This window comes from Pezoporus flaviventris, unplaced genomic scaffold, assembly GCF_033815535.1.
Source record: "Pezoporus flaviventris isolate CSIRO_AGI_PZ_B2104156 unplaced genomic scaffold, CSIRO_AGI_Pfla_v1 ptg000083l, whole genome shotgun sequence".
Classification (NCBI taxonomy): Eukaryota; Metazoa; Chordata; class Aves; order Psittaciformes; family Psittacidae; genus Pezoporus; species Pezoporus flaviventris.
The window spans coordinates 8904470-8932010 of NW_026892631.1; the positions used below are offsets into that span (position 1 = coordinate 8904470).

Sequence of the window (27541 nt, forward strand, 5' to 3'; positions counted from 1 at the left end):
GAAGGGACCTTAGAGCTCATTCAGTTCCAACCCCTCCCATGGGCAGGGACACCTTCCACTGGACCAGGTTGCTCCAAGCCCCTGTGTCCAACCTGGCCTTGAACACTGCCAGGGATGGGGCAGCCACAGCTTCTCTGGGCACCCTGTGCCAGGGCCTCAGCACCCTCACAGGGAAGAATTTCTCCCTAATGTCTCATCTCAATCTCCCCTCTGTCAGGTTAAAGCCATTCCCCCTTGTCCTGTCCCTACAGGCCCTTATCAAAAGCCCCTCTCCAGATTTCTTGTAGCCCCTTTAGGCACTGGAAGCTGCTCTAAGGTCTCCCCTTAAGGAGCCTTCTCTTCTCCAGGCTGAACCAGCCCAGCTCTCTCAGCCTGGCTCCAGAGCAGAGCTGCTCCAGCCCTCACAGCATCTCAGTGGCCTCCTCTGGACTTGCTCCAACAGCTCCACGTCCCTCTTCGGGGTTCTCTCTGCTCCGTGGTGCCCTCGGAGAGCCTCCGGAGCCTGAATCATCCTCCCCACCCACGGCAGGGAGCTCCCGGGTTTCCCCCCATCCTCTCCCAGCTCTTCCTTAGGGCACGCAGGGGTCCCTCCACCCGCGGGGACTGCACCCCCAGCACCGTCCCGTCCCGTCCGGTGCGGTTCCGTCCCGCCCCGCCGCTCTGAGTGGGCCCCGCGGTGCGGCGCGGAGCGACGGGACGGGGCGGGGCGGGGCGGGGCGGGGCGGGGCGGCCCCGAACCCGGCGAGACAGCGGCGGAAAGTGCCACGACTCCACACGGGCGGCCACGGCGGCAGCAGGGACCGCGACCCGGCACCGGTGGGTACGCGGCGGCGGTCGGACCCTCCCCTTTCCCTTCCTCTTCCAGGCGGGACCCCCGTAGCAGCGGGGGGGAGAGGGGGGCATCCACCCCCATGCCGGCGCTCCCGGGAACGGGGAAGGGAGGGGGATGGGATCCCGGGTTTGGGGGCTGGCCACGTTTGCGGGGCGGGGGGGGGTCAGGCGGATGAATGGCCTCCGAGGCGAGGGCGGTGTGGAATGGCGGCGGGGGCGGACGGGAGGGGAGGGAAGAAGGAAGGAGGCGAACCCGGTCCCCCCTTCGGCTTCCCGGCCCCGGTTACCGACGGGCATTGCCCCACGGGCATCACCGCCTGCTCCGCAGCCTTCAGCCCCATTCCTTGCCCCAGCGCCTTCCTGATGAAATTCACTAATCGGGTTAATCGCCGTTACAAAAGGTCACAGCCCGCAGGCAGTTGTTCCGTATTTATTTCTTTCTCTTAACTAACATCCCCCCAAATCCCCCCAAGCACTGAGGGATCCCCACAGCGCTGCGTCCAGCGATGCCCGACGCTTTCCGATAGAGGCATCGACTCTGTAAGCAGAGGCAGCAGAGGCACCCCCCCCATACCAGCTTGGGATCTTTCCAAACTGGATGTCACCAGCTTGCCCGCCGGCAAACCGGGAATTCCTCGCCCCGCCGGGGAATCGCGCTGCACACGTGGCCAGGCGCGATAGAGGAACCTCCCTGCCTCAAATGTCAGCGTTCCTCTTGGCAAGAAGTGGTGGCAGCGGCCTCCACTCGCCGGGAAAGGGCTGGGAAGGAGGTTGGGAGAGGTGGGTGCTCCCTGGGATGTAGACCCCGAGCAGGTGTGATGAGGGGTGGTGGTGAAATGCTGTTTGAGAGAGGAAATTTGTAACAACCACCGCAGCGATTAGTGAAGCTGCAGCTGTGTTACAGTGCTAATTCACTCTTCTTGTGTGTGTATGTATGTATTAATATATATATATACATATGTAGTAGTGGGACTGGAGCAATAGGACAAGGGGGAATGACCTTAAACTGACACCGGGGAGATTTAGATGAGCTCTTAGGCAGATGTTCTTCCGTGTGAGGGTGCTGAGGCCCTGGCACAGGGTGCCCAGAGAAGCTGTGGCTGCCCCATCCCTGGCAGTCTTCAAGGCCAGGTTGGACGGAGCTTGGAGCAACCTGATCTAGTGGAAGGTGTCCCTGCCCGTGGCAGGGGGTTGGAACTTGATGAGCTTTAAGATCCCTTCCAGCCCAAACCAGTATTCTATGATACGTATGGTTCTTCTGCCCTGTTTTTGCACTCTGGGGCTCAGGGAGGGAACTGGCAGCGCTGCCCAGGGCCGTGGCCGTAGCCGCTGCACTCCAAGAGCTAATGGAGCGCTGAGACATGTTCAATTAAGTGGAGCTCTAACTGTTGACAATCTGGAGTTGCTCCATAGGGTAACACACGCTGCCAGGAGGCTGGAAGTGCACAGTCACTTAGGCAGAAAATGTGTTTCAGCAGAGGCTGTGGGATGCGGGCAGGATCCGCGCACGGGCTTCTCCCATTTGTGTTTAATTTTTGCCTTGGTTGTGACAGGGCAGAGAGACAAGCTCCAGGAGGGGCATCTGGTGCTTGTCTGTTATCTGCTGGTGTTGCTACTGCTGTCTTTTCCCGCTGCTATTGGCAGGATCAGGCCTCCTGGTTCTCTCTCCCTCCTTGGTGCTGTTCCGCCAGCTGTCGCTCTGCCCCTGATGCTGCCTCTTTGGCGATGGTAGCTGCAGCCCAGGGGCAGGGAAGGAGATGAGACCTTGTTTCTTGGAACCAGAGGCCAGGCAGTGCCCTCCCCAAGCAGCAGCTGGTCTGCTGCTGCTGCTGCTTCTTGCCCTGCTGGCCTGGGGGATAACTTTGAGCTTGGGAAAAAGCTGAAATCTCAGCCTGGTGCTTCACAGGCAGGTGTTGCTGAGGGCTCTGCAGTTCTCTCAGTCTGCCCTCCAACACCCCATCGCCTCTTCTCCAACACTGCCTTAACCTGAGATGCCACCTTGACACCATGGCGAAGTACAGGAGCCTGTAGGGACAGGACAAGGGGAAATGGTTTTAATCTGACAGAGGGGAGATTGAGATGAGACATTAGGAAGAAATTCTTCCCTGTGAGGGTGCTGAGGCCCTGGCACAGGGTGCCCAGAGAAGCTGTGGCTGCCCCATCCCTGGCAGTGTTCAAGGCCAGGTTGGACACAGGGACTTGAAGCAACCTGGTCTAGTGGAAGGTGTCCCTGCCTGTGGCAGGGGTTGGAACTGGATGAACTTTAAGGTCCCTTCCAACCCAAACCAGTCTGGGATTCTATGCAGCCTTGGGTTGTGGAGGAACCAAGTGTTCTGCTTGCAGAGAGCATGTTTTCCTTTCTGCAGCTTTTATCCAGAACAGGAGAGATAACAGGTATATTTTTCCATTGGCTGTGTAAAGAATTAAGGTTTCTGTAGTTATTACACAACCCGTCTCTTCCTTTGCTCCTGCTCACCTGACGCTTGACCTGACTGATTGAAACCAGGGCTGGCGGAGGACTGAGTGCAAAGACACTGAATACCCATGGATTCCATGGAATAGCGAAGAGGAAAGGCTGAACAGGAGAAGGCTCTACCTGATTTTTGACACAAAGCTGTCCTTGGCAAATGCAGCAGGACAGCGAGCGTGGCCCCTCTGCTGTCACACCACGTGTCTGGGGGTTAGTTAGTTTGATTAGTTAGTTAGTTAGTTAGTTAGTTAAATTGGAAAGCCAGCAAGGCTGGGTGCTTCACTAATCTGGCTTCCTTAGGGTGGGTTTGCTCAGGGCAAACAGAGGTGAGTGCCCGTGCAGGGTGGCTGGGGAGGTCAGGTCTCCCGGGTTGTTGTTTGGGATGTTGGGAAGTTTGATGGATAATGGGAATGGAAGAGTCAGAGCTCAGCGTTTTTCAGTTGTCTCCTTTACATGAGAAGGCCAAGCGAAATAAATAACCACTTATCCATCTTAGTCCTGTTCTGTGGTTGTGAAAAGCTTTACCTGAACAAGCTGCTCTAGGGAAGGAGTTTGCCTGTGGAGATACTTGATTTCTGCTGTTTCAGCTGGGTGAGGAGCAGAGGATGATCTTATTCAAGAAACTTCATGCAGGTAAATGTGCTTAAGTGCCAGATGTGAACATGGACTGTGATAGCTGGTGCTGTCTCTGCACCCTTTAAGCATCCAGCCATCTCCCAGAACAGCCTGGGCATCAGACTGAAAAGCATCGTAGTAGAGACAAAGTCCTGCAGAGTGGAGGATGCTGAAGTCTTCAAGCCTCTTCAGAGCCTGGCTGTTGAGTGAAACCTTGAAGTGTGAAACCATCCTTTAGCCATCCGCTAGCAGACAAATGGTGGTACCTTTGGTGCCCTGTTTTATCATGTCCTGTCTAAGGCTTCGTGCAGGTGGGAAGTATGGAGAGCTTTCCTTCCAAAGGGCAAAGCTGGTTTGATTTAAGCACGTGTTGTCCATGGCAAGGGGGTTGGAACTGGATGACCTTAAGCTCCTTTCCAACCCAACCCGTTCTATGATTCTCTGGTAGCATACAACCTGCTGCCATCTTTGCTCTGCCAGGTGATAGGCTCTTCCCTGAACGAGCTGTGGGGCTGGTCCGTGCCAGGTCTCAACCGCAGGAGGAACTCTACTGGTAGAACTTGCTCCTTGGAGTCAGCGCCGGGTCTTCCAGGACCAGCCCCACACTGTGGGCTGCGGGGCACGAGCATCAGGACAGGACCAAGGTTTCCCTTTGCCTTAATGGTGCTGCTGGGAGCAATTGCTGCCTGGTTGATATCTCTCGCTCTTCATTCTCCTGGCACACCTTGGGAACAGCACGGGGTTTCTCTGGTCCAATGGTGGGAGCTTCCCAATGGCCCGTGCAAGCATCACTGCTGTGACAGCTCTCCCAGCAGGTCCACAGCTGGTCAGTGCTCTTGGCTGCTTTTTCCTTGTGTTGGTTTTGTTTTGGAAGGGGTTGCTGGGTGGTTTCTCTGTTTAGCTAGGAAGGACTTTAACGCTAATCTGCATCCTTATCTGGCCCTGGCTGTAAAGCCTGAGAGGAGGCAAGGTGCAGGCAGCTTTTACAGCAGTGGGGCTGGGTGAGGCTGCGTGTGGGACAGAGGGGATGTGGGGCTTAAGGACCCTGCGTGTAAGGGCTTTGTGGGGACAGCAGTGTGGGGTGAGATGTAGGTCAGGCAGAGAGCTGAGGCAGTGTAGTGCTGCATCCGGCACTGCCATCTCACCCACCTCCCCACCCCGCTCTGTGTGAAATAACTGTCCTCATCCATTCCCTGAGTGCTGGGTGCCTCTATAGCAAAGGTTTGGGGTGTTTTCCTCCACTCCCATCCTCTGTGGGCTCCATCCAGCTGCTTTTGGAGGTGGCAGTAGCAGCTGGTGGGGTTGGGGTGCATTTGCCAGTGATCGGCAATGTCCTTGCCCTAAGCTGGAGCAACAAGTTCTCATCTAAATACAAAGCAGTGGTGGTGCGAGGCCAGGAAGTGTTTACTTTTACTGATGTGTCTGGGTTGCTGGGCAAGGAACACAGGTCGCCTTGTTCCTTCCCTAAAACAGCTTCTGGGTGCTTCAGTGTAGCCCTAAACCCAGCACAAGGTCATGGGTATGTGTTCTCCAGCCCTGCGTTGTATTTACTGCCAGGGAGAGGAAATCCAGCCCTTTCCACTCTGTAGGTTAGGAATAATCTGTCTGTCCTGGTGGGGACTGTCCCAGGGTGATGCTGTTTAGTAAGAAGGGGGTGACTTGGCCCCAGATGTGCTGGGATACAGCGGGCTGAGGCTGTTTAAATCCGAAACAGCCGGGGCGGATGTGAAGTGGGGATGCCTGTAGTATCAGCTGGGATCTCGAGTGGTGCCCTGGGGTAGAAAGCTGGCCCTGCCAGGGGAGGCTGGTTCCAGCTGGCACTGGCAGCCCTCCCGCCTGCCAGCTCTCTCCTGCTTTGCCTGGATGGATGGTTGGAGAGGTTGGGCCGGGAGTGCTGGGCTGCTGGTTAAAGCATCCTTCCCTGGGCAGGGCAGTATCTCCAATGGGAAACAGCCGCTTTGCAGCCCCTTCCAGCTCTGCTTGGGTGTTGGAGGAGAGTTTTTCATTGCACTGTCACCCCCTTGCTGCATGAGCAGCCTTGAGCTGCAGATTGGCTGCGGGTTCCCTTCTCCGTCAGTTGGACAGGTAAAGGTGTCCCTCTGAGAGCACTGAGGTTTTGAAAAGATGCTGATCTCCTTGGGTTTATTCTTCTTTTTGCCTCTTCCCCTTCCAACCCCTCCCTCCCGCCTCAACCCACAGCCTCCTAAAGAGGAAATGCGATCATGTTTGCAGTTAAGTGTGGGGATGGGAACTTGCGATAGCCGAGGAGTTTCTGCACTCTGTTTTGAGGCACAATAACAAGAAACCGCAGGCAGGCACCTCCTGGGAAGTGCCCCTTTGCAGATTAACTGCCAGACTCCAGCATCTGGGGTTCAGGAGCCACCTCGCAGCCACGTGAAGGTGATGCCCTGATGGGAGGAACACGTGAGTGGGACAGCAGATAAGAGATTGGCTTTGAAACTCGGGACAGGGTTCAACTAGCAGTTGAGAAGAGTGGAGATAGCAGCATCATTCTCCATGTGTGGCTGACAGATCTCAGACAGGGGATAGAGTCTCCGTTGCTGCTCCATTACAGGTGGAAAACCTGAGGTTGGAGAGGAGGGAGGAAAGGACCCTGTGGCTGGTTTACCCACCAGCTAACAGCAGAAGTAGAAAGAGAAGCTCTGCATCCAGCACTTGCTTTGCAAGTCTCACTTCTTCCTGCAGGCAGCTCCTGTGGAGATGAGATAACTAACGACCATCCTTTTGGGGTTTTTTAGCTTGAACTTGTGACTTTCATTGGTATTTATATCTTAAGGAAATGGTGGTGACTTGGTTCTCTGTGTGGAATCTGTGCATGCAGCATCGTTGCTGGGGTGGTTCTCATTGCTGGGGACAGCTCTGCAGCGGGATGTGGTCACCCCGCATCCTCCTCCCCGGGCTGGGCAGAAGCCAGCAGTGCCTCAGGGTGTAAGCGGTGAAGGGAGAAGGCTGCTGCAAAGCTGGGGAAAGCTCTCCTGTGCATTCTTTCTCCTTCCAGGGCGGAGTTTGATTCCAAAGTTGAGACCTGGATGTGTGTCTGGGTGCAATGACAAGGACGGATGCTCCAGGGAGAGCCCAGGTCCTGGCCAGACTGCACCAGACAGTCTGAAAACAGGCTCTTTATCTGCCACAGGGCTGCAGGTATTGCCTGAGGTCATGCAAATCCATCCCATCAGACTAATAGGTAGTTGCTCATGGCTGTCTCCACATCCCTGTTCTTTAATTCCCTCTCTTTGGTTCTTCTGGAGGTTGTTGCAGCCTTTTCAGTCCGTGGTGCTGTTTGTAGACACAGATGTCCTTACGAAACTCCCTGCACAGAGACTGTTTCATCTCTTTCCCCCCACTAACTGTTGTTCTGATGTCTTGCAGGCACAGAAGAATAAGGCAGGATGGATGTGTATGATCCTCAGACGCTGGGTGTTATGGTCTTTGGAGGTTTTATGGTGATATCAGCCATTGGGATCTTCCTGGTGTCCACCTTCTCCATGAAGGAGACGTCTTATGAGGAAGCCTTGGCCAAGCAACGCAAAGAACTTGAGAAGACCCAGCAGCAGAAAATAGAGAAAAAGAAGAAAGAGAAACCTGTTGAGAAAAAAGGAAAAGCAAAGAAAAAGGAAGAGAAACCTAATGGAAAGATCCCGGAGCAGCAGGTGACTCAGGAAGTGGTGGACTCTCCCAAGGATGTGGTTCTTGAACCTGCTGTGGTGCCTGAGCCTGTAACTGTTGAGTCTCCAGTTGCAGCGGTGCCAGTGGCCCCCCAGGAAAAGGAGAAACCTGCTGTATCACCTAAGGAGAAGAGGAAGAAGGAGAAGAAGGTTGCAAAGGTAGAGCCTGCTCCTAGCCCAGTGGTGGCTTCGCCTCCTGTCAGTGTCTCCAAAAGTTCTCCTGTCTTGGAGGTGACCCCTAAGGAAGTGCCTGTGGTGGCTGTGCCACCGGTTGGTACACAGCAAAGTGCTCCTCCGGTCATCAGCTCTGTTGCCATCAAGAAAACTGATGCTCTTCCGACCCATGAGGAGCAGAAGCATGATGGACCTGTCAAGAAGAAGGCTTCGTCTAAGAAGAAGAGCGAACCAGGTAAGGCCAAATTCCTCTGCGTATATCCCCATCAAGTAAGCTAGCGGCACATCTTGGTGCTGTTAAAACGGAGCTATCCCATTCTGAGATCTCTTCGTTCCTCACTGTTGGAAACAGGGCAGCTGTAGAAAGGCTGTCTCTGGTGACATGGCTCATGTGCACCAAAGGAAAGATGGGCTGTAGAAGCCTATCTAGATCATAGTTCTCTCTAGGGGAAGTATTGTTGAAATAAAGAGTTTATTGACTCATTTTCACTCTGCAATGTGTTGCCTCCTGCAGCACATCCCATTTGGTGCTTAGCTCCTTGGTCCAGCACACAGTTGTTGGAGTTATAGGTTCCCCTTGGATTTGCTGTTGTGCTGTGGGTCTCTAAGCACATCTGCACGCTGGGAATGACCAGGAGGTGCATGTACCTATCCTATGAGAGGGGACAGGTGCCAAGGTGCTGCACACCTGGGTGCAAAGCCAAGACGAGGTGTTTTCCCCTACTACCCCTGATTATTAAAAGCACACAGGAGCTCTATGACTCTTCTGTGGGGAGCAGGGTCACTGCTAGAGTTTCCTTTCCCATGTTTTGGAAGAGGGCCTACTATTCAGCAGGATGTTTTGCAGCCACTGGTCTCCAAGGTTGTGTTAAACCCTTTGTGTCTGCTCCTCTGAGGAGGGGATTTTGCTAAAGGCCATCTCCACGTAGCTTTTAAGTGGTCTGAATAGCAACTACAGGAGGGTATTGCAATGGTGGTGTTGGGGAAGTTGGAGATAGCTGGTTTGGCATGTGCATACAGGGTTGTACCTCTCTAACATTGGAAATCATGGTCCTAAATCCAAGCTGTAGCAGCAGAGGGAATGTGAATGGGAGATGAACTTTCAGCACTTGTTAAGTTGGGAGTTCTTTGTCTGCTCCGAGCATCTACTCTGTTGAGTATGTAGTGCCGATCCTGTGTGTCTTAAGTGATGTCTTAGGTGGTCCTGTGGGATTTTCCCAAGGAAAGCTCTCAGCAGTATTTGTGCCGTGAAGCTGGCTGCAGTTCGACCAAGGTAGTTTGGGCAGCCTTTTGGCAGCTGTGGTTTCTCCTCCTCAGAGGCAGAAGCAACAGATTATCCCGTGGCAGATAAAAATGTGTGTTCAAAGTGTTCAGGGACATGAAACAGATGGAAAAGCTCACAAAGAGCATCTTGGGGTATTTTTCTCTTGTGTGGTTTGGTTTTAGCCTCCTTCATCACACAGAGACTTGCTTGCAAGTGGTTAGCCTGTATTCATGTCCCTTGTATCTGTGATAGCAGGAGCCAAGCTCTCCCATGAAACAGATGTGGTACTGGATCTGGGGTGCTGCCTCCCGGGTATGGGCTCCATGCAAGGGCCATCCGTGTCTCCTATGTTCCCTTGGGTTTGAGAAGTGGCTCTTCAGACCCCTCGTCCCTGCTGTGCTTGCCCATGGCGGTTTTGCCAGGTGACTGCTTCTTGTTTCAGCCACAAAGATGCTCCGGGGGCTGGAGCACCTCTGCTTGAGGAAAGGCTGAGAAAGCTGGGCTTGTTCAGCCTGGAGAAGAGAAGGCTCCAGAGAGACTTTATTGTGGCCTTTCAGTTCTTGAGAGGGGTCTATAAGGAAGACAGGGAGAGACTTTTTAGCAGGGCCTGTTGTGACAGCACAGAGGGTAATTGTTTGAAACTAAGAGAGGAGAGATTCAGGCTGGATGCGAGGGATAGGGCTTAGTGCTGCTATCCCAAATGGATCTACCAGAAACCAGGAGCAAGCAGTGCATGCTAATGCTGCTAGGTGTTCCTGCTCTGTTGCTGTGGTGGGTTGACCGTGGTTGGTTGCCCAATGCCCACCCAGCTGCTTTCTCACTCCCCTCCTCAACAGGATGGGGAGAAAATAAGATGGGGAAGGTTGTGGGTCAGGATGGAGACAGGGCAATTACTTAGCAGTTACTGTCACAGGCAGAACAGGCTCTACATGGGTATCAGAGTCATAGAATCGACAAGGTTGTTAAAGACCTTTAAGGTCACCAAGTCCAGCTGTTCCCCAGCGCTGCCAAGGCCACCATTAAACCATGTCACTGGGGGCCTTGTCTACAAAAAACCATAATTTAATTTATTTCCCCTTAAAATATATGAGAAACCAAGTCAAAATTAAACCACCTTCCTCCCCCCCCCCTCCTCTTCCCAGGCTCAACTTCACTCCCTCCCTCCTGACTCCTCTACCTCCCCTCCCTGAGTGGAGCAGGGGAATGGGAGCTGTGGTCAGTCCATAACAACTCCTCTCTGCTGTTCCTTCTTCCTTCTACCTTTCCCCTGCCCTAGTGTGGGGCCTTCCATTGGCTGCAGTCCTTCAGGATGAACCTGCTTTAGCACGGGCTCCTCTCCAAGGGCTGCAGAGGAATCTCTGCTTTGATGCCTGGAGCACCTCATCCTTCTCTGTCCTTGGGAGGGTCTGAGCTCTGCATTCAAGGGACCCTGGTGTTAACGGCTTTAGAGGCTCTGGAGGAAAATGAGCACACTGGGCCAGAGACACTGTGCAGGAGCTCCTAAACCACTGCCCAGCACCCCCTGTGCATCATGACTGTGTGCACTGTGGTCCTACAACAGCATCATCGCCCCTGATGCTCCTTGGCTTTCCTGGCTTAGCAGAAGGGTCAGGGAAGGGTTGGAGATGTGTTGTTGCTTAGCAAAGAGCTGGAACAAACCTGCCTGGTGAAAGGTGGGAGTTGACCTTGCTGTGCTCTGCGTCACCAGCCCTGCTGCACTGGGTGATGTCCCTGAGCAAAGTTGTATCGTGGTGCTTCTGATGCCCAGAACATCCTTGCTCCCTGGCGCTGGCAAAGCCTGCCCAGCTCCTTCTGGGAATCCTTCTGTTCGATGGAGGATGGTGGCAGGGTGGTGGGACCAGTAGCAATGCCAGGCAGAGGTGACAGCTGGCTCAAGAAGCGCATGTGTGTGGTGATTATCATCTCCATCACTTAGAATTGTAGAATCCCAGACTGTTTTAGGTTGGAAGTGACGTTAAAGCTCATCCAGTTCCAACCGCCTGCCACAGGCAGGGACACCTTCCATTGGACGAGGTTGCTCCAAGCCCCATCCAGCCTGGCCTTGAACACTGCCAGGGATGGGGCAGCCACAGCTTCTCTGGGCACCCTGTGCCAGGGCCTCAGCACCCTCACAGGGAAGAATTTCTTCCTAATGTCTCATCTCACTCTCCCCTCTGTCAGGTTAAAGCCATTCCCCCTTGTCCTGTCCCCACAGGCCCTTGTCCAAAGCCCCTCTCCAGATTTCTTGTTGGCCCTTTCAGGCACTGGAAGCTGCTCTAAGGTCTCCATGGAGCCTTCTCTTCCCCAGGCTGAACCAGCCCAGCTCTCTCAGCCTGTCTCCAGAGCAGAGCTGCTCCAGCCCTCAAAGCATCTCCGTGGCCTCCTCTGGACTTACTTCAACAGCTCCACGTCCCTCTTGTGTTGTTGCCCCCAGAGCTGGGTGCAGGACTGCAGGGGGGCTCTCACCAGAGCAGAGCAGAGGGGGAGAATCCCCTCCCTCCACCTGCTGCTCACGCTCTGGGGATGCAGCCCAGTATAGAATCACAGAATCAACCAGGTTAGAAAAGACCCTCAAGCTCATCCAGTCCAACCATTCCAGCACTGCCAAGGCCACCACTAACCCATGGCACTGAAGGCCTCATCTACACGGTGTGTGAACACTTCCAGGGATGGTGATTCCGGCACTGCCCTGGGTGGCCTATTCCACTGCCCTTTGGGGAAGAAGTTGTTCCTGATATCCAGTCTGAATCTCCCCTGGTGCAGCTTGAGGCAGTTTCCTCTTCTCCTATGTCTTGTTCCTTGGGAGCAGTTCCCAGCCCCCTCCTGGCTCCATCCTCCTTTCAGGCAGTTCTAGAGAGCAATAAGGTCCCCCTTATCATATTGCTTTCAATTAGAGAGGTATCAAACTTGGCTGGAAATCTGTGTGGATGCTGGTTTGAAACGGCAGTTGTGGGACTGAAGCCAGCTGAGATGCTGCTGTTCAGCAGTGCTGTTGGCCTGAGTGGTCCCAACCCCTCCTCTCTCCTCCCTAGCACCTGCAGACTCAGACGGGCCCCTCTACCTGCCCTACAAGACGCTTGTGTCCACCATCAGCAGCATGGTGTTCAGTGAAGGGGAGGCCCAGCAGCTCATCGAGATCCTGACGGAGAAGGCGGGCATCGTCCAGGACACTTGGCACACGGTAGGGCTGCCACGTGGGCTCTCCAAGCCTTGGGAGCTGTGGAGGGGAGGGAAGGGAAGGCACCTCCATCTCCTTGGTCAGTCTTGGAGCTGAGTTTTCCCCTGGCGCAGAGGGCAGGATCCTGCACGTGTGGGATGGAGAGGAGGGGTTTGGAGGTGGGGGTCCCCACTGACGTGCCTCCCTTCAGGCCACGCAGAAGGGAGACCCGGTTGCTGTCCTGAAACGGCAGCTGGAAGAGAAGGAGAAGCAGCTCAGCACCGAGCAGGAGGATGCAGCTGCAGCCAAGAACAAGCTGCGGGAGCTGAGCAAGGTAAGGGCTGCGCGGTCCTCCTGGCACCCCTGGTGTGGGCTCTGCTGGTCGGGGCTCACCGTGTGCCTCCTGCATCTCATCCCCCTTGGAGGTGAAGCCCAGGGGAATCTCTGGCTTTCCACCCATTTGCGGTTTTCTCCCCTGACCTCTTCTCCTGGGCCTGATCCAGCCCAAAGAGCCTCAGCGTAGTGCCTGTTGGCAGCCATGGGAGAAGGGGGGCAAAGCCCCTCATGGAAAAGATGCAGCTTTGCGCTGCTTTAGAGAGGAAAACAAATCCATTCTTGTCTCTGCCTTGATCCCCTGAGCTGAGAAGATGTTGATCAATCCCTTTTCAGGAAGCCTGATTGTATTTATAGCCCCCTTCCCTCACTCAGCCCCCTGCCTACGCCTCTTTTCGGGTGTTCAAGTGGGTGCAGACCCCACCGTGGTGGACTCAGCACCTTGCACCCGGCAGACGCAGGCAGTGGTGAGTCCATCTGCCTGCAGGCAGGAGAGGAGAGGGCAAAGCCACCCCATGCTGTGCTATAAGCCCCAGCTTTTGCAGACCACACAAGGCAGCAGCACAGCATTGCCCAACCAGCCAGCAGAGCATCCTGCCTGGTCAGGCGGCAGAGGGTGCCTTTTTGGTTGTGTTTTTGTTGTTTCGGTATTACTTTTCCAGCTTTTCCCCAAACTTTTATGTGATGTTATTGATCCTGGGAGGGAGAGGAAATCCAATTCCAGGCTGTCTTAACTCCTTTCTCTTAGCTGCCCCAATGTGGAACAACAGTGGCATCCAGTGGCCACAGAGCCCAAAACAAAATGCAGGAGGAAATGTAAGTGCTAAACGGTGCAGCTGGGCAGGGGGGCAGCTCTGGAAGGGCTAAACTGTGAAGTCTTCTGAGCTAGGAGCCACCCATCCTGCATCCCTAGAGCGGGAATCTCCTCCGCTGGGGACTAACGGGGTGACCTCTCCTCGAAGGAGCTGGTGGCCGAGCGGACCAAGGCAGGAGCCGTGGAGGGCAAGCTGAAGGAGCAGCTGCTGGCCCGCGAGCGGGAGCTTGCCGCGGTGCAGGCGCGCATGCAGGCCAGCTACCAGGACCACGTCAGCGAAACACAGCAGCTCCAGGGCAAGGTGAGCCCCACGCTCTGCTCCTCCGTGCAGCTTCTGGCTGCTGGGGTGGCTTTTGGAGAGCACTGAGGGGTGCGAGGTGACCGGAGCCTTGGGGGGGAGGATGGTGCCAGCCTCTTATCAGTGGTGCCCAGCGACCGGGCGAGGAGCAGTGGGCATAAAGTAAAACACAAGAAGGTTCGCCTCAACAAGAGGAAGAACTTCATGGTGAGGGTGGCAGAGCACTGAAACAGGCTGCCCAGGGGTTCAGTCATGGAGTCTTCTTCTCTGGAGGCATTCAAAACCCACCGTAGGTGGCCCTGCCATGGCGGGAGGGCTGGAGAAGGTGATCTCCAGCCATCCCTTCCAACCCTAATGGTTCTGTGATGTTCCTGGACCTTGGTGCTTGAGGGAGAAGAGGCATGTGGGAGCATCCTCATGGGGTGTCACAACAGCATCAGTAGACATCCCCTCTATGCTGCCAGTCCCTCTTGCTCATTGTGTGGGCTTCACAGGGAGGGCAAAGGGGCTGGTGGTGGCATTAACCCCTGCTGGGTTTCTCTAGATCCGGACGCTGCAGGAGCAGCTGGAGAATGGCCCCAACACGCAGCTGGCCCGACTGCAGCAGGAGAACTCCATCCTGAGGGATGCCCTTAACCAGGCCACCAGCCAGATGGAAAGCAAGTAAGGTTGGGATGGGGGGCAGAGCATAGGGCTGCCCTCTGGCAAACCTTGGGCTTGGCTGTCCATTACACTTGGTCACCCCCTTTCCTTGCTTCTGTAGACAGGCCAGCTAGAGGAGAGGGTGAGGAAGAGCTCGGCAAATGGCTTTTGGGGGCTGGCAGGGGAAACAAGGATGTTCTTCCCAAGTGGAAGGGCAGTGGAACCCTATTCTGCTTTGGAGTCACCTGTGTTGATGGTAGACCCAACAGGCAGCGGATGGAAGGAGAGGGGACCAGAAGGCACCGTGGCACTTCCCACCTTAGGGGAGCTTGTACTCTCAAACACGTGAACAAATGCAGCTGGCTCTTTGATGCTGCAGAGAACTGAGGGCTGCCTGGTGTGTGCAGAACAAATAGGAGCCAGGTAGAAGAATTTCACACTCCTTTTTATAGGAAGCTTGAATGGCTGGTGATTAACAGCGGTCAAATAATTACAGAGCGGGCTCCAGCTGCTCAGAGCGCTTCCTCTTGTGTCTGGGAACACAGATCCTTGTGTCCTCTACCTCATGAGAAAGGAATGTCTCCTGTGATTGAAACATGGCTTTGGAGAAGGGATTTGTCAGCTCTTTCCACCCCTCCCTCAAGGACCAGGCATGGACTAGAAACAGGGAACACAGCCATTGGGAAGTTTCAAGTCCTGATTCAAGCCCACAGGAGGATGTTTTCCCCCTTAGGTAACATCAGAGGTGCTTGGCTGGCCTATGGGCTACATTAACCCTGCTTCTGTTGGTGCAGGCAAAACGCTGAGCTGGCCAAGCTGCGGCAGGAGTGCACCAAGCTGGTGAAAGAGCTCTCTGAGAAATCAGAGGGGCTGCAGCAGGAGGAGCAGCAGAAGAAGAGCTGGGAGATCAAAGCCTTGGCCTCAGAGAAGCAGATCGAGCAGCTGCAGGTCAGGCAGGCGCCAGCAAACCCACTCCCCTCACAGAGATGGTGGCTGAATTGCATGGGATTTGTGGGCTTGAACATGGGGAGCACTTGGAGGGAGATGAGAGTCCATGGCTGGAAAGCAGGCTGCATTGCAGACCTCCTGATTTCCTCCCTGTTGTTAGTCTGTCACATGCAATGTGCTCTTGGTGCAGCATCACCAGCAAAGCCCTGGGAGTACAGTGCCCTGGTTGAAGCCCCATCCAACCTGGCCTTGAAGAGTGCCAGGGATGGGGCAGCCACAGCTTCTCTGGGCACCCTGTGCCAGGGCCTCAGCACCCTCACAGGGAAGAATTTCTTTCTAATGTCTCATCTCAATCTCCCCTCTGTCAGGTTAAAGCCATTCCCCCTTGTCCTGTCCCTACAGGCTCCTGTCCAAAGCCCCTCTCCAGATTTCTTGTCAGTTCCTTTAGGATCTCCCCTGAACCTTCTCTTCTGAGGCTCTGAGCTGAGGATACAGGGTCAAAACCTCAAGGAACGGAGAAGTCCTGATATCCTAGTGGTTCTGGAAGCATCCCTCAGAGACAGACGGGGTTGCTGGTTTACCTTCTATCACCTCCATGCAAAGCAGTGTTTCTGCATCTGCAAGGGTGCAACTCATACCCCCAGAGTGGCTGGTTTGCAGCACGCTTGTCCTCCTCCTCTGCCTTTGCCCTGAAGCGCCTGCCTTGTCCAGGCTGCTTCCTCACCACTTTCTAAGATGGAAAAAGCAAGTATTCCCTGGCTGAAACAGCACAGAACATTCCTCCGCTGTGGAAACACGTGGCTGGGTATCTCCGTCCTGCTAAGCACCATGGCAGCACCTCTCTCTGCTGGGCTGTGCATTAGGACCTCTGTGCTTTCAGAGGCTTTTCAGAGCTGCAGCAGAGGAGAGGATGCCCGTGGTCTTGGCCCAGAACTGAGACATTTGGGTGTTGTCTGCTTCCCACTTGAGGGCTGGCAGTGACAAAACCCACGCACGAGGCAAGATGCTTCGTGCACAGTGGGGAGCAGGGGGGAAGATGACTTAAACCCCTGAAGCACAGCTTAAAAATACCATTATGTGACACACGGAGCTTTGCTTCGACCTGGCACGCAACGAAAGCCTTCTTTTCCTGCCATATAGGCTTCCCAAAGGGAGGTGGAGACGATGCTGCAGAAGAGGCTGGATGAAGTAAGTGATGAGCTCCGCAAAACCCAGACCAGCTACAAAAGCTTGTTGGCAGATGCAGAAAAGGCCAAAGGACAGCAGCAGAGCATTGCTGGTGAGGACATTGGATTGGTGCAGGGAGAGCTCTGAAGCAGACCCAGAGCTTTTGGGGCTGGGTGCTCGGTGGGACAAGGAGACCCAGGGTTGAGTTAGGATACCTGGTATCAGTGTGAGCAAGACACGGGGCTGGTCCATGCTCATATGGATGCCACTCCAGCGCCTCTCTCCTGGGCTGTCCAGCATCCCTGCGTTCTGAAAAGCATCCATGGCCAAGGCTTCTTTGGCCAATAGTCCTACTTGGGCAGGGCAGGGTGGGGAGCCTCCAGATTTGTTTGCACCTACCTTACGTTGTTTCCCACCCTTTCCTCCAACAGAACTGCAGGCCAAGCTGCTGAGCTCTGAAGCAGAAGTTAAAAGCAAGCTGCTGGAGCTAGACAATGCGAAGGGGAGACTGCAGGATGCCAGCTCGGAGAACACAAAGCTCCTAGAAAGGATCAAATCCATTGAAGCTCTGCTGGAGGCAGGACAGATGAGGGAGGCACAAAAAGACAGAGACTTGCAGGTTGTGTGTTTGTTTAAATGGGGTGGGAGGAGGGGAGGGGGTGACACCGCTCAAGCAGGTGCTTTTGCGCTGTGTTAACACGATACCTGTGTTATCTTCTGCTCCGGGATGCTGCAGGAAGGGCTGAACCTGCATCATGTGCCTAGGAGAGGTAACGAAAGTGCTTTCTCTCTTCCAGGCAGCCAATGAAGCAGAAATGAAGCAGCTGCAGTCAAGGTGGGTCTGGGTGCATGTGGAGACTGCTATGGCACTTCCACTTTGCTGCCCATGTCTCCCAGGGCTTTAAAGTACTAATTGGCTCCACTGTTGGCCCCAGATTGACAGGTAGTAGCTGAGACTGGTTACTCAAGATAGTAGGATGACGCTTTAGAAATGCAGAGCTGTCTCAGCCTAAGGAACCATGGACAGGAGCAGTCCTGGTTGTGTAAGCTGGAATTTCTGGCCTTTGGATCAGATTGCTTCTTCCTCCTGTCCTGGGTGTACAGCCAGCTACTCCATTACTGCTGATAACCCAGTAGAAAGCCAGATCCTGCTCCAGCATGGCCATGGCTGTGGTTTTTAGTCCGATTCCTCCTGCTGTTGTAGATGCTGGAGCAGACCGGGATAGGAAGGGCTGTGGTCCCCATCTTGGGACCTTGCTACCTGGGAGGGTGGTGGATGCTGAGACTCACTCCTGCATCCTGCCCTTCCAGGCTCCAGGAGAAGACAGAGCAGCTCTTGTCCTTGGAAAGGGAAGCCACAGGGCTGCGGGAGGCGGTGGAGCAACAGAAGATGAAAAACAACGTACGTGAGTGAGCCGGGCTCAGCTTTTGCCTCTCACAGTTTACTCCTCCAAACCTGAGATCTCTAGGGGTTGAATGACAAACCCATCGAAGCTCCATGGTGTGGCCTGGCGGAGCACCGGAGGCATTGCCTCATCTGCTGGAGAGCAGGAATCCCCTTGTCAGGCTGTGCGGGTGTCTGTCCCCTGTTCTCTTGGTAAGCCAGGGAGCTCCTACCCCATCAGGGTCCCATCAGCAATCCCTGAGCAAGGGTCCCTCACACCTCATTGCTCCTCTGCTCCTTATTCCTCTACTACAGGGTGGTAATAGTTGTGTGGAGGCAACCTTGAGGCCCTCTGCTTGGCCTCTGTCCTCTCTAGGCACCCTGAGGGCTACTCCTAGAGCTCCTGCCTCCATCCAGCTCTGCTCTGCTCCCTCAAGGCCATCACCTGGGCCGTGACAGGGATGGAGAGGGAAGGGGGCACATGTGGGCAGTGGAATCATAGAATCCCAGACTGGTTTGGGCTGGAAGGGACCTTAAAGCTCACCCAGTTCCAAACCCTGTCACAGGCAGGGACACCTTCCACTAGACCAGCTCTGCTCCAAGCCCCATCCAACCTGGCCTTGAACACTGCCAGGGATGAGCTGATGCCTGTTTTCCTGAGTGGAGGCTTTCAAATCCTCCTCAGTGCCAGGAAGCAGCTTGGTGGCCTTGGGCATGACGTGTGCCTTATTGCCCTCTGTGTGTTGTCTTGGCAGGACCTTCGTGAGAAGAACTGGAAAGCGATGGAAGCGTTGACCACGATGGAGAAGGCATGCGAGGAAAAACTACTGGCTACTACAAAAACAAAGGTGAGCCCGGCATTTCTCTCTGGTGATGTTGTAAGGGAAACAGCCTCCCCAGGCCACCAGAGACGCTTGCCCTGGGTTGCCTCTCTTCTCCTGGGAGCAGTGCTGGCCCAGCTCTCCTGCCAGCTTCTCCAAAGGTTGTCTTGAGGGCCACGTATCCCTGCTAGGTCCTGGTCAGGGAACTGGGAAGATAGGCGATCTGGAAGGGATGTTTCTGTGGTGGTCTCTGTTGGCTGGTTTCCCCGTGCCAGCTCACCCCTGTAAGCACAGGAAAGCAGGACCGGAGGCACCCAAGACCTCCATCCCATGCCAGTTTGTCCCTCTTACAGGAAGAGCTGGCCCAACAACTGGACACACTCCAGACACGAACCAAGCAGACGCTGCTCTCAGCCCTCCCCGGTGTCACCGTGTCATTGCAGCAGGTAGGCATGGGCTGGCTCAGGCCCCTCTAGCCTCCACCACGTGGGAAGGACATACATCTGAGCATCCTTTTCCTTCCTTGTCCTCTTCTTTTCCAAACTCAGGATTATGACACGTGGCTACAAGAGTTTAAGGAGAAGGCCGTGGATGTGCTAAAGCAGCAAACAGTTACCGCAGAGCCCCCAGTGAGTGAAGGGGCTGGAAAGTGAAGGGGTGAGGCAGTACCTGAAGGTCGCTCACGTCTTTTCCTCACCTCCCTCTCCATCACTTCCCTCTCTTTTCAGGATTCAGCACTTAAATTAAAAGAGGCAGAAGAAGCGCAAAGCACTTTACAAGCAGAATGTGAGCAGTACAGAACTATCCTTGCAGAGACGGTAGGTTACAGCCCTTTGTGCTCTGTTGGTCTGCCACTAAGAATACCTCTTGAGAGGTCTCCTGGCAGCTCAGGCTCATTGTGGGCATCCCTCAGTACGTTGGGGGGCTGCTGTGTTTGCTATTGAGACAGGGGAATAGGAGAAACATGAAGTTCTTGAGTTCATCTTCAGCCTAATTGCATTGGAAACCTTGCTGGTGGTGGTGGGATGTGGCACAGCAAGGGCTCTGATGGGCAGGGTGGTTGAGCCAGTTAAGGAGCTGGGGTCCCCTAGCTCTGCCTAATTCTGTCACTCCTTGTTTGGCCCAAATCCTTGGAGGGTGTTGGGTATTCCAGAGCTTCCAGCCCTGACACTGCTCGGCTTGGGGAGGACTGGAGGAGGTGTGGGCTCACTGAGGGTTTGCCAACAGGAAGGGATGCTGCGAGACCTGCAGAAGAGCGTGGAGGAGGAGGAGCAGGTGTGGAAAGCAAAGCTCATGGCATCCGAAGAGGAAGTCCAGAAGGTGGGTTTGTCACTTGAGCAGCTGGACTTACAGTAGCAGACGGGCTGCTGGCTGTAAATGGGATTATGGCACTGACTGCTCCTGCCAGTCTTGAGCTCTAGGACACAGGGACTCTCCTGTCACCAAACCAGGAGACAAGAAGCCCACCTCACATAGGAGCGAGGCCTCTTTTCCCTCTGGTGTGTGCCTAGACCCTGCCAGTGCAGCTGGAGGAATGGTGACAGCTCCCCAGTTCAGGCATCGTGGTAGCTGGGAAACCACAGCACTGCTTCAGTAATCCAAGCTTGGATGCTTGGAAATGGGGCTGAGCCCTTCTGGTGGATGCTGGTGTGACGGGAGGAGAGCTCGTGCAGGGCTCTTGAACTCCCATTATCAGAAGGACTTGGCTTGCTCTCAAGACCAGTTGACCTTGGCGTTTGTTGAGCCTTTAGGAAGGAGCTGAGGTCCAAGCCACGTTCTGCACATAGTTCTGGGTCCAGCTGTGTGTCTAGCTCTGGGTACGGCTCTTCCTGGTTAAAGAAGAGCCAGAGAGCTGTTGTTGTTGCCCAGGAGTTCTGTGAGCTCTCGTGACTTAGCTGGAGTCTGGGAGAACTTGGCTGGCCGTGCCTCTTCTGCAGAGCAGACCTAAGTTGCCTCCTCCCTCTTGAGCTGAGCTGAAGCTGCTTTCCATGGTCTGGCTGCTCCCCATCCATCACGTGGGGTTCTGGAGTTAACTGGGGCTGCGGGGAGGTGGTGGGGGGAGCTCTTGTACAAGAGGTCCTTGGTTCCTCAGCCCTTGCTGGCTCCTGCTGAGGGGGTGTAGGATTGCACCGGGATGACGTGGCCGTTGGTGGTGTGCGTGATGGGATGAACGTCTGGTGGTGAGAGCGTGTCCCAGAGCAGCCCTGCCTCTCTGTGGAGAAGAGGTGAATTCCTCCTATCCCGAAAGCTCAGCAGCTGAATCCTCTCCACAAAGCAGTCCAGGTTTAAATGCAAACCCCATGCTTGGCTGCTTTCCATCGCAAAACCCATGACACCTCATTGGAAAGTCTGCCTTGCTGTTTCCAAACCAAAGGCACTTTCAGTAGGAAACTTGCGCCGAGTCTGGTGCCAGTTTCTGGGGTGTTGGAAGCCAACTGCAGCCAGCTGAAGTCCTGCAGGCAAAAGTTGCCTCGCTCCACGATTTACAGCCTGGGCTTGTTGGATTCATCCTCCATGAGAATTGGAGCTCCTGCCGTGCAGGCTGTGGAGCTCCGCTTTGATGTCAGGTCTGTTCCACACTCGGGTGCAGGATGAAGTGGGAATGGAACAGTGGTTGGTGTGCTCAGTGTCCATGTGAAGTGTTGTTCGCTGACCTTCTCTGATCCTTTCTGGTTTAGTCGCAGCTCCAACTGAAATCCCTTGAAGACATGGTGGAGAAGTTGAAAGCAGATCTGCAGAGCACAGATCAGGTAAGGATTTTTTTGGGGGTACTGGAAAAGGTCCCTGTGCAGGTGCCAGATGGATGCATCCTGTGCTTGGGCTGGGTTCGGGTCCATCACCTGTCTTGTCCTGGGGAAGGCGGCCTTGGACCATGGGATGTTTGGCAGATACTGGAGCTCAGTCAACTCTCTCCTGGTTTCCTCCCTTTTAATCCAGCTAAAGGAATACACCTCTCTTCTGGAAACACAACTGGAAACTCACTTGAAGACGGCCAGCTCTGAACGCCAAAACTACACAAAAGAAGTTGAAGTGGTAAGTGTGGCGGCTGTTACCTTCTCAAATGCTTCTTTCTTCTGAGCCAGACTCACTGCCCATCCATGCTTTTGGGATGGGGGGAGTGCCCTGGGGATCTGCAGCTTTGCAAAGCAGGAGAAAACCAATCCAATCAAGGCCAGATTGGATGCGGCTTGGGGCAACCTGCTCTAGTGGAAGTGTCCCTCCCTGTGGCAAGGGGCTGGAACTGGATGAGCTTTAAGGTCCCTTCCATCCAAACCATTCCATGAGTCTGTGATTCTTGGGCTCCATAGGAAGATTTTCCATCATGAAAATGCTTCCTTGGGCCAAAGGGTTCCAAACCCAAGTGCATGAATGGACTTCTCTGTTCTTCCTTGACAGTTGAGGCAACTCTTGTCAGAGTCCAAGGAGCAGCTGGAGACAGCCAAGATGGAAACACAGAAGCAGAGCAAGGAGCTGTCCCTGGTAAGGGGTTGTTTGGGACCCAGGAGGAGATTTCTATTTGCCTGCCTCTCCTCCAGTGATGGCGGTGGGAAGGAAGGGAGAGCAGGAAGGCTCACGTGTATGGCGTGTAGCAGCCACCCCACTGCTGGACACTGGTTACCCCACCACCACCCTGAGGCAGAGAGTTGGGTGCCTTTAGCATCCATCCGTCCACCTCTGCATGGGAAAGCTGAGGCTGTGCAGAGCACATGTAGGGGTCACTCAGGGAACTGGAGGATGGGGCTGGGCTTCTGCATGGAAGTGGGGAAGAGGGCTGGGATATAGGGCCAGAAGAGCCAGCAGACCTGATAAAACCATGGGGGCTCCTGGTTTTAAATCCATACTTTGATTGTAAGAGGCTCAGGAGATGGCTTTTAAAATCCTCATCAGTACTGCTGGCTTGCAGAGCTGCTCAGAACGGAGCCAGAACAGTTTCCCTTGGGAAACTGGCTCTTGGGAAAATGACTCTTCCTAGCCTTGCAACTGCTATGGTGCAGGTCAGTGCAGCCTCTTGGCATGAGGTCATCATTAGCCTTGATCTCATTAGATCACAGAATCCCAGACTGGTTTGGGTTGGAAAGGACCTTAAAGCTCACCCAGTTCCAACCCCCTGCCATGAGCAGGGACACCTTCCACTAGAGCAGGTTGCTCCAAGCCCCTGTGTCCAACCTGGCCTTGAACACTGCCAGGGATGGGGCAGCCACAGCTTCTCTGGGCAAGCTGCCTCCCTGTCCATCCTGGTTGTGATTGATGGCACAATGGGACCTGCCACCCTCCCTCGATTGCTTTATTGAACACCTCAACCGTGTTAGTGCAAACCCTCAGCAGCGGCTTTAAACCACCATCCCGTGTCTAGCAGAAACAAGTGGTTTTCCAAACATTTCAGCTCATGTGCAAGGAAAAAAACCCTGGAAAACTTTATAGGTCCTTGTGGGTCTTGTAATGGCTGCGGTGTGGGGATGTGCAACTGAGCCAGGCTTGCTGGTCCTCCTTCCAGGTCAGGCAGCAGTTGAGTGAGATGAAGAGCCATGTACAGGATGGAGTAGTGGGGTTACGAGCTGACTCAAGCGAGCCTGCACCCCTCGAGGTTAGGGCGGTGAGACCGCTGACCCTTAACCACATCCCTTGTCCCGTCTCACCGTCGCTAACCGCATGGAGAACTGCACGTGCCTTTGCTGTTGTTGCGGCTGTGTTGTCTCCTGTCCTGTGTACCCCCGTCCCGTCGACTACATGTCCTGTTCCCTCTGGGAACACGTCACCAGCTGGCTGTCACCGTGCTGTTCCCATTGGAAGCCCTCTGTCACAGCATAAGGCTGGCAGGATTTAGCAGGAGGCAGGCAGTGGATGCTGCGATGTTGGGCTGACGTTGCCATGTCATGATGCCCTTCTGGGTTTGGGTCTCTTTGGAGGAAGCAGGCACCCCAACAGGGCTGCACCAGGATCTCTTCTCAGCCAGTGGGGATTAGGATTACAGAGACTCCATAAATCTCACTGGAGCCAGGCTGAGGGCAGCAGCAGCAGCTATTCCCTTTCAGCTATCGCCTCTCGGTGGTGGAGCTGCCACGAGCTGGGCTCTATCTCTCCCATTTAATCCTATTAAGTGTGGAGCCTTCTCCTGGGCACGGGGACTTGCCAGGGTCATAGAATCGTAGGATCACAGAAGGGTTTGGGTTGGAAGGGACCTTAAAGCTCATGGAGTTCCAACCCCCTGCCATGGGCAGGGACGGCTCCCACTAGACCAGGTTGCTCCAAGCCCCATTCAGACTGGCCTTGGACACTGCCAGGGATCCCCCACTATGGGGTGCCTCTTGTCCCAGGTCCCACCTGGTGCTGCCCAAGGAGCAGGCAGAACTTGCAATGCAAAGCCAAGCCTGGGGCTCGCCATCAGCCTCTTCAGGTTTTGTGCAGAGAGGGGGGTCCTGTACCTATTGCCCTTTGGTGCCCTGGGAAAGCTGTTTTCATTTCTCCTGCCTAGCCCAGCTTTCTTGGCAGTGTCACTTCTTGATGATGTCCCCATGGCTCATCTCTTGGGTCATTTTAAGTCTTATTTCTGTTCTTTTTTCCCCTGTTCCTAACACAGTTGAAAACCCAGCTGGAGCAGAACGAAACACTGGTGGAGAAGGAGCAAGTGCTGCGGCAGAAGCTGGCGCAGGAGCTGGAGGAGGTAGGTGCAGGCGAGGAGGATACAAGGGTTTGCAAAGCCTCGGTGGGTTCTTGGCTGCTAATGAAGCCCAGGAATTAATCTGAAGGATTAATTTGCAAGTTTTCCTCATCCCTGTCCCCACATCGGGCATTGCCACATTCCTTCACACATCTGAAGAACTTCCTGCAGGAGCTGTGCTAAAGCTGGCAGTGCTGGCCCCTCGAATTGCCCCTCTCCCAGTCCCCCTGAGGAGGGGTTTGCCAGCTCTGTCCCTGTAGGGCTTTAGCTGGGTTTCATGCTGTATGCTGTGAGAAGTGCCATCCTCCTGGTACAAGCTGGGTCAGCAAAAGCAATGTATTGTGTTTCGCATCCAACCCTGGCTGTATGACTTAACCCTTCACCAGAGGCAGGGGTGCAGGGGATGTACAGGGCAGGATGCAGGAGGTAACTGCCACTGTGTGCTGTGTGTCCCCCTTCCAGGCCCAGAGCAGAGCATGCAGTTTGCAAGCAGAGCTGGAAAAGCTGAGACTGGCTGAAAACGCAGGAGCTGCAGACACAGAGGAGGCCCAGCATCTCAAGGTGATTTGGCTGCCCTGCTCTCCTGCGCTTGGTGTTCAGCCATGTCTAAGTAGGACTAAGGGTATCATTTCCCATTCTTGGGGATGGTGGGGCAAGGTAGATGGCTCCCCTGCAAGCAGCATTCTACCTGGGGCTGGCTGTGAACTCCCAACATGCCCCATCCCTGGCAGTGCTCAAGGCCAGGTTGGACAGGGCTTGGAGCAACCTGGTCTAGTGGAAGGTGTCCTTGCCCATGGCAGAGGGTTGGAACTGGGTGAGCTTTAAGGTCCCTTCCAACCCAAACCAGTCTGTGGAGGGCAGCAGGGTGCAAGTCACAGCCACTTCATCACATTGGCCAAGATAAGGGAGGTGCTTGTCATGTTTTGGGAGACTGCTCTGCTAGCATGAGGTTATCTCAGCCCATGGCGTCTTCAGAGTGACCTCTATGTAGCTGTTTGGGGTGATGCCTGGCCCCTTTGGCAAGGACGGAGCTTGGAGCTCTTGTGGGCAAGGCAGACCTGAGATGACCCGAGGTGTTTTGGAGGGGGGAAGATCACCAGATGGCAAAGGGAGGCTGAGGCAGATGCCTTCTTTTGGCTCCCGTGTAGGAAAGACTTGAGAAAGAGAAAAGACTAACAAAGGACCTGGGCCAGGCAGCGACTAAACTACAGGAGCTACTGAAGGTCACCCAGGACCAACTGGCCAAAGAGAGAGAAACGGTGAAGAAGTTGAAAGAACAGCTTCAGGAAACGGTACTTGTGATGGCCACGGCCATCCCCACCTTGATGCTGGTGGAGGCGGGGAGGGGGAAGAAGCCTGTGTCGGGCAATGGTTTCAAACCAGAGGCAAGGTGCCACTTTGGGGGACCACACATGGTAGTGGTCATGGTTCTCCCTGCCTAGAAGGCAGCTGGGCCATGTGTGGAATGCTTTGATGCTTGAGCTGCCATGAGGAGAAGGTTGAGACCCAGCCCAGTCACTCACCTCTGTTTTCCTTCTCCAGGGGCAAGAGGACAGCTCAAAGGAAGGGACTTCAGTTTGATGAGCGTGCGACCTAGACCTTAACTGTTCGACTTACCAAAATGCCTTACACATTCCTAAAGATAAAAATATATGCTGAATTTACTGTAGATAAAAGATACAAGCCATTAGTGACCCAAAACCTAGTTTTGAAACTTAAAAAAACCATACACCCCCCCCAAAAAAACCCTGTTTGTAAGAAAATCTTCATACTGTTTTATACAAGCCTTTGGCCCCTGGGGACCTGCTCCGGCCATGTCGGGATGGGCGCCGGGGCTTCCCCCTCCTGTCGCGACAGAGCCCACAAATGTGTGAAAAGGGAAGACTGTGTTTGTACAGCAACCAGTGCAATTATTGTTCTTACTTGGTTTATTTCTCCTGGTTCTTTTGGGAGTGGAAGAAGCGTGACAGTCAGACCCGCCGCGGAAGGAAGGGAGCCGCTCCATGACGGGTGGCTCTCGGCACATCTGCTTCTTTGTATTGCTAGGTGTCGATGCAATTAAAAGTGAGGTAGCGGAGAGCTCGCCACTGCTTTGGTTTTCTGTTGATTGCTTCTTCTCAGTGTGAGTTTTCAGGCCCGGCAGCACTGAAGAAGCCCCCAGCTTTGGTCAGCAGCAGATCCTTTACCCCCCACCTCTTTGCTTGCTGTGCTGCAAAAGCCATTCCCGATGGGGTGTTTCCCCAACGTAACCAAAGCAGAGCACCGCTTCCTTCAGTGCTGGCACTCCCCGAGCCCCTGCCTGCTGCTGCTCCCTTGCTGTGAGCTCAGGTGAGTTTGTCCCTGGGAGCTGCTGGGCGGTGGTGGCCCCCGGGTGCTGCTGGGCTCTGCTTCGCTCTCCCCTTCTTCTTGTGGCTTTCCTTCTGCAGACGTTTTCCCCTCTTTCCCCCTCCCCAACCCCCTTTTAAAATGTCTTTTTTTTCTTTACTTTCACTCTTCTTTTTTTCCCGTTTTTCCTTTTTTCTCTTTTTTCCTCCCCCCCCCCCTTTTTTTTCCTATTTTTTATCTTTTCTCCATTTTTGCCCTTTCCCCATCCTACTCCCCCTTTTCTTTTTTCTTTCTCCCTTTCTCTTTTCCCCTTTATCTTTCCTTTCTTTTCCCTTTCTCCTTTCTTTCTTCTCCCTTTTTTCTGTTCTCTTTTTTCCCTTCCCTCCCCTTTTTTTCTAGCTATTTTTTCTCTTTCTCTCTTCCCCCCGATTTCTTTTTCTTTCTCCTTTTTCTCTCCCTTTTTCATATTTCCATCTTTTTTTATCTTTTTTTCCATTTCCCCCTCCCCAAGCTGTGCTCTTAGGAAGAGGCAGACCCCACGTGATGGCTCAGTGCCTGTCTCCCACAATAGAGCTGCTGAGCTGGGTGCTGACATCAGCAGGATTTGAGAGGGGCGGGAGGAAAAAGGCCCCGGAAGTGCTGGGTCCCTCAGGGATGTGTGAAGGACCAAGACCAGGAAGGGGGATGAGGAACAGACCCATCTCCATTTTGCTCCTGTGGGAGGCAGTGTGTGCTCAACCTCTGTATTAGACACCAGGGACTCCACGCAGGCAGCACTTTGTGGATGTGCACGTATGCACAGATCCCACGAGGGCTCTGGCCGGTCCATCTGCCCACGGTGGAGGGGCAGACTCGCTCAGCAACAGCCATTATTACCCTTTGGTTTCTCCTTCTGGACTTCGTGGTGCATGGGGAGGACCTCATGGCGCAAGGACCGCCGGTGACCTCAACCC

General features: G+C 54.4%; 2 protein-coding genes across 4 annotated transcripts in view; one reads left to right on the plus strand and one right to left on the minus strand.

Annotated features, from left to right (window-relative positions):
* LOC133280451 (baculoviral IAP repeat-containing protein 5-like) overlaps positions 1-12540 on the minus strand; it is a 121928-nt gene extending 109388 nt beyond the window's left edge. The window contains exon 1 of the mRNA XM_061475178.1: positions 12536-12540. The gene's annotated coding sequence lies outside the window, so the exon portion shown is untranslated. The remainder of the gene's footprint in view (positions 1-12535) is intronic.
* RRBP1 (ribosome binding protein 1) lies at positions 683-26321 on the plus strand. 3 transcript variants are annotated; one of them, XM_061475153.1, is made up of 24 exons: positions 683-816; positions 7307-8011; positions 12073-12221; positions 12409-12531; positions 13493-13645; positions 14187-14305; positions 15079-15232; positions 16373-16511; positions 16831-17018; positions 17197-17234; positions 17711-17801; positions 18539-18631; positions 18958-19050; positions 19153-19233; positions 19333-19422; positions 19832-19924; positions 21283-21354; positions 21542-21637; positions 22001-22084; positions 23100-23189; positions 24183-24266; positions 24726-24824; positions 25412-25555; positions 25806-26321. In XM_061475153.1, exons 2-24 carry the CDS (start codon positions 7327-7329, stop codon positions 25842-25844), a joined length of 2997 nt encoding a protein of 998 aa, XP_061331137.1. In that variant the 5' UTR covers positions 683-816; positions 7307-7326; the 3' UTR covers positions 25845-26321. The 3 variants fall into 3 exon arrangements, with proteins under 3 accessions (XP_061331137.1, XP_061331139.1, XP_061331138.1); XM_061475155.1 differs by lacking the exon at positions 25412-25555; XM_061475154.1 differs by lacking the exon at positions 23100-23189.
* Positions 26322-27541: the final 1220 nt, after the last annotated feature.

Excerpts from the sequence above, each read along its gene's own strand:
- RRBP1 (XM_061475153.1), top strand. The coding sequence starts at position 7,327 with ATGGATGTGTATGATCCTCAGACGCTGGGTGTTATGGTCTTTGGAGGT. Across the intron at positions 19,051-19,152 it reads TCACCGTGTCATTGCAGCAG|GATTATGACACGTGGCTACA; the intron begins GTAGGCATGGGC and ends TTCCAAACTCAG. Across the intron at positions 21,638-22,000 it reads ACACAAAAGAAGTTGAAGTG|TTGAGGCAACTCTTGTCAGA; the intron begins GTAAGTGTGGCG and ends CTTCCTTGACAG.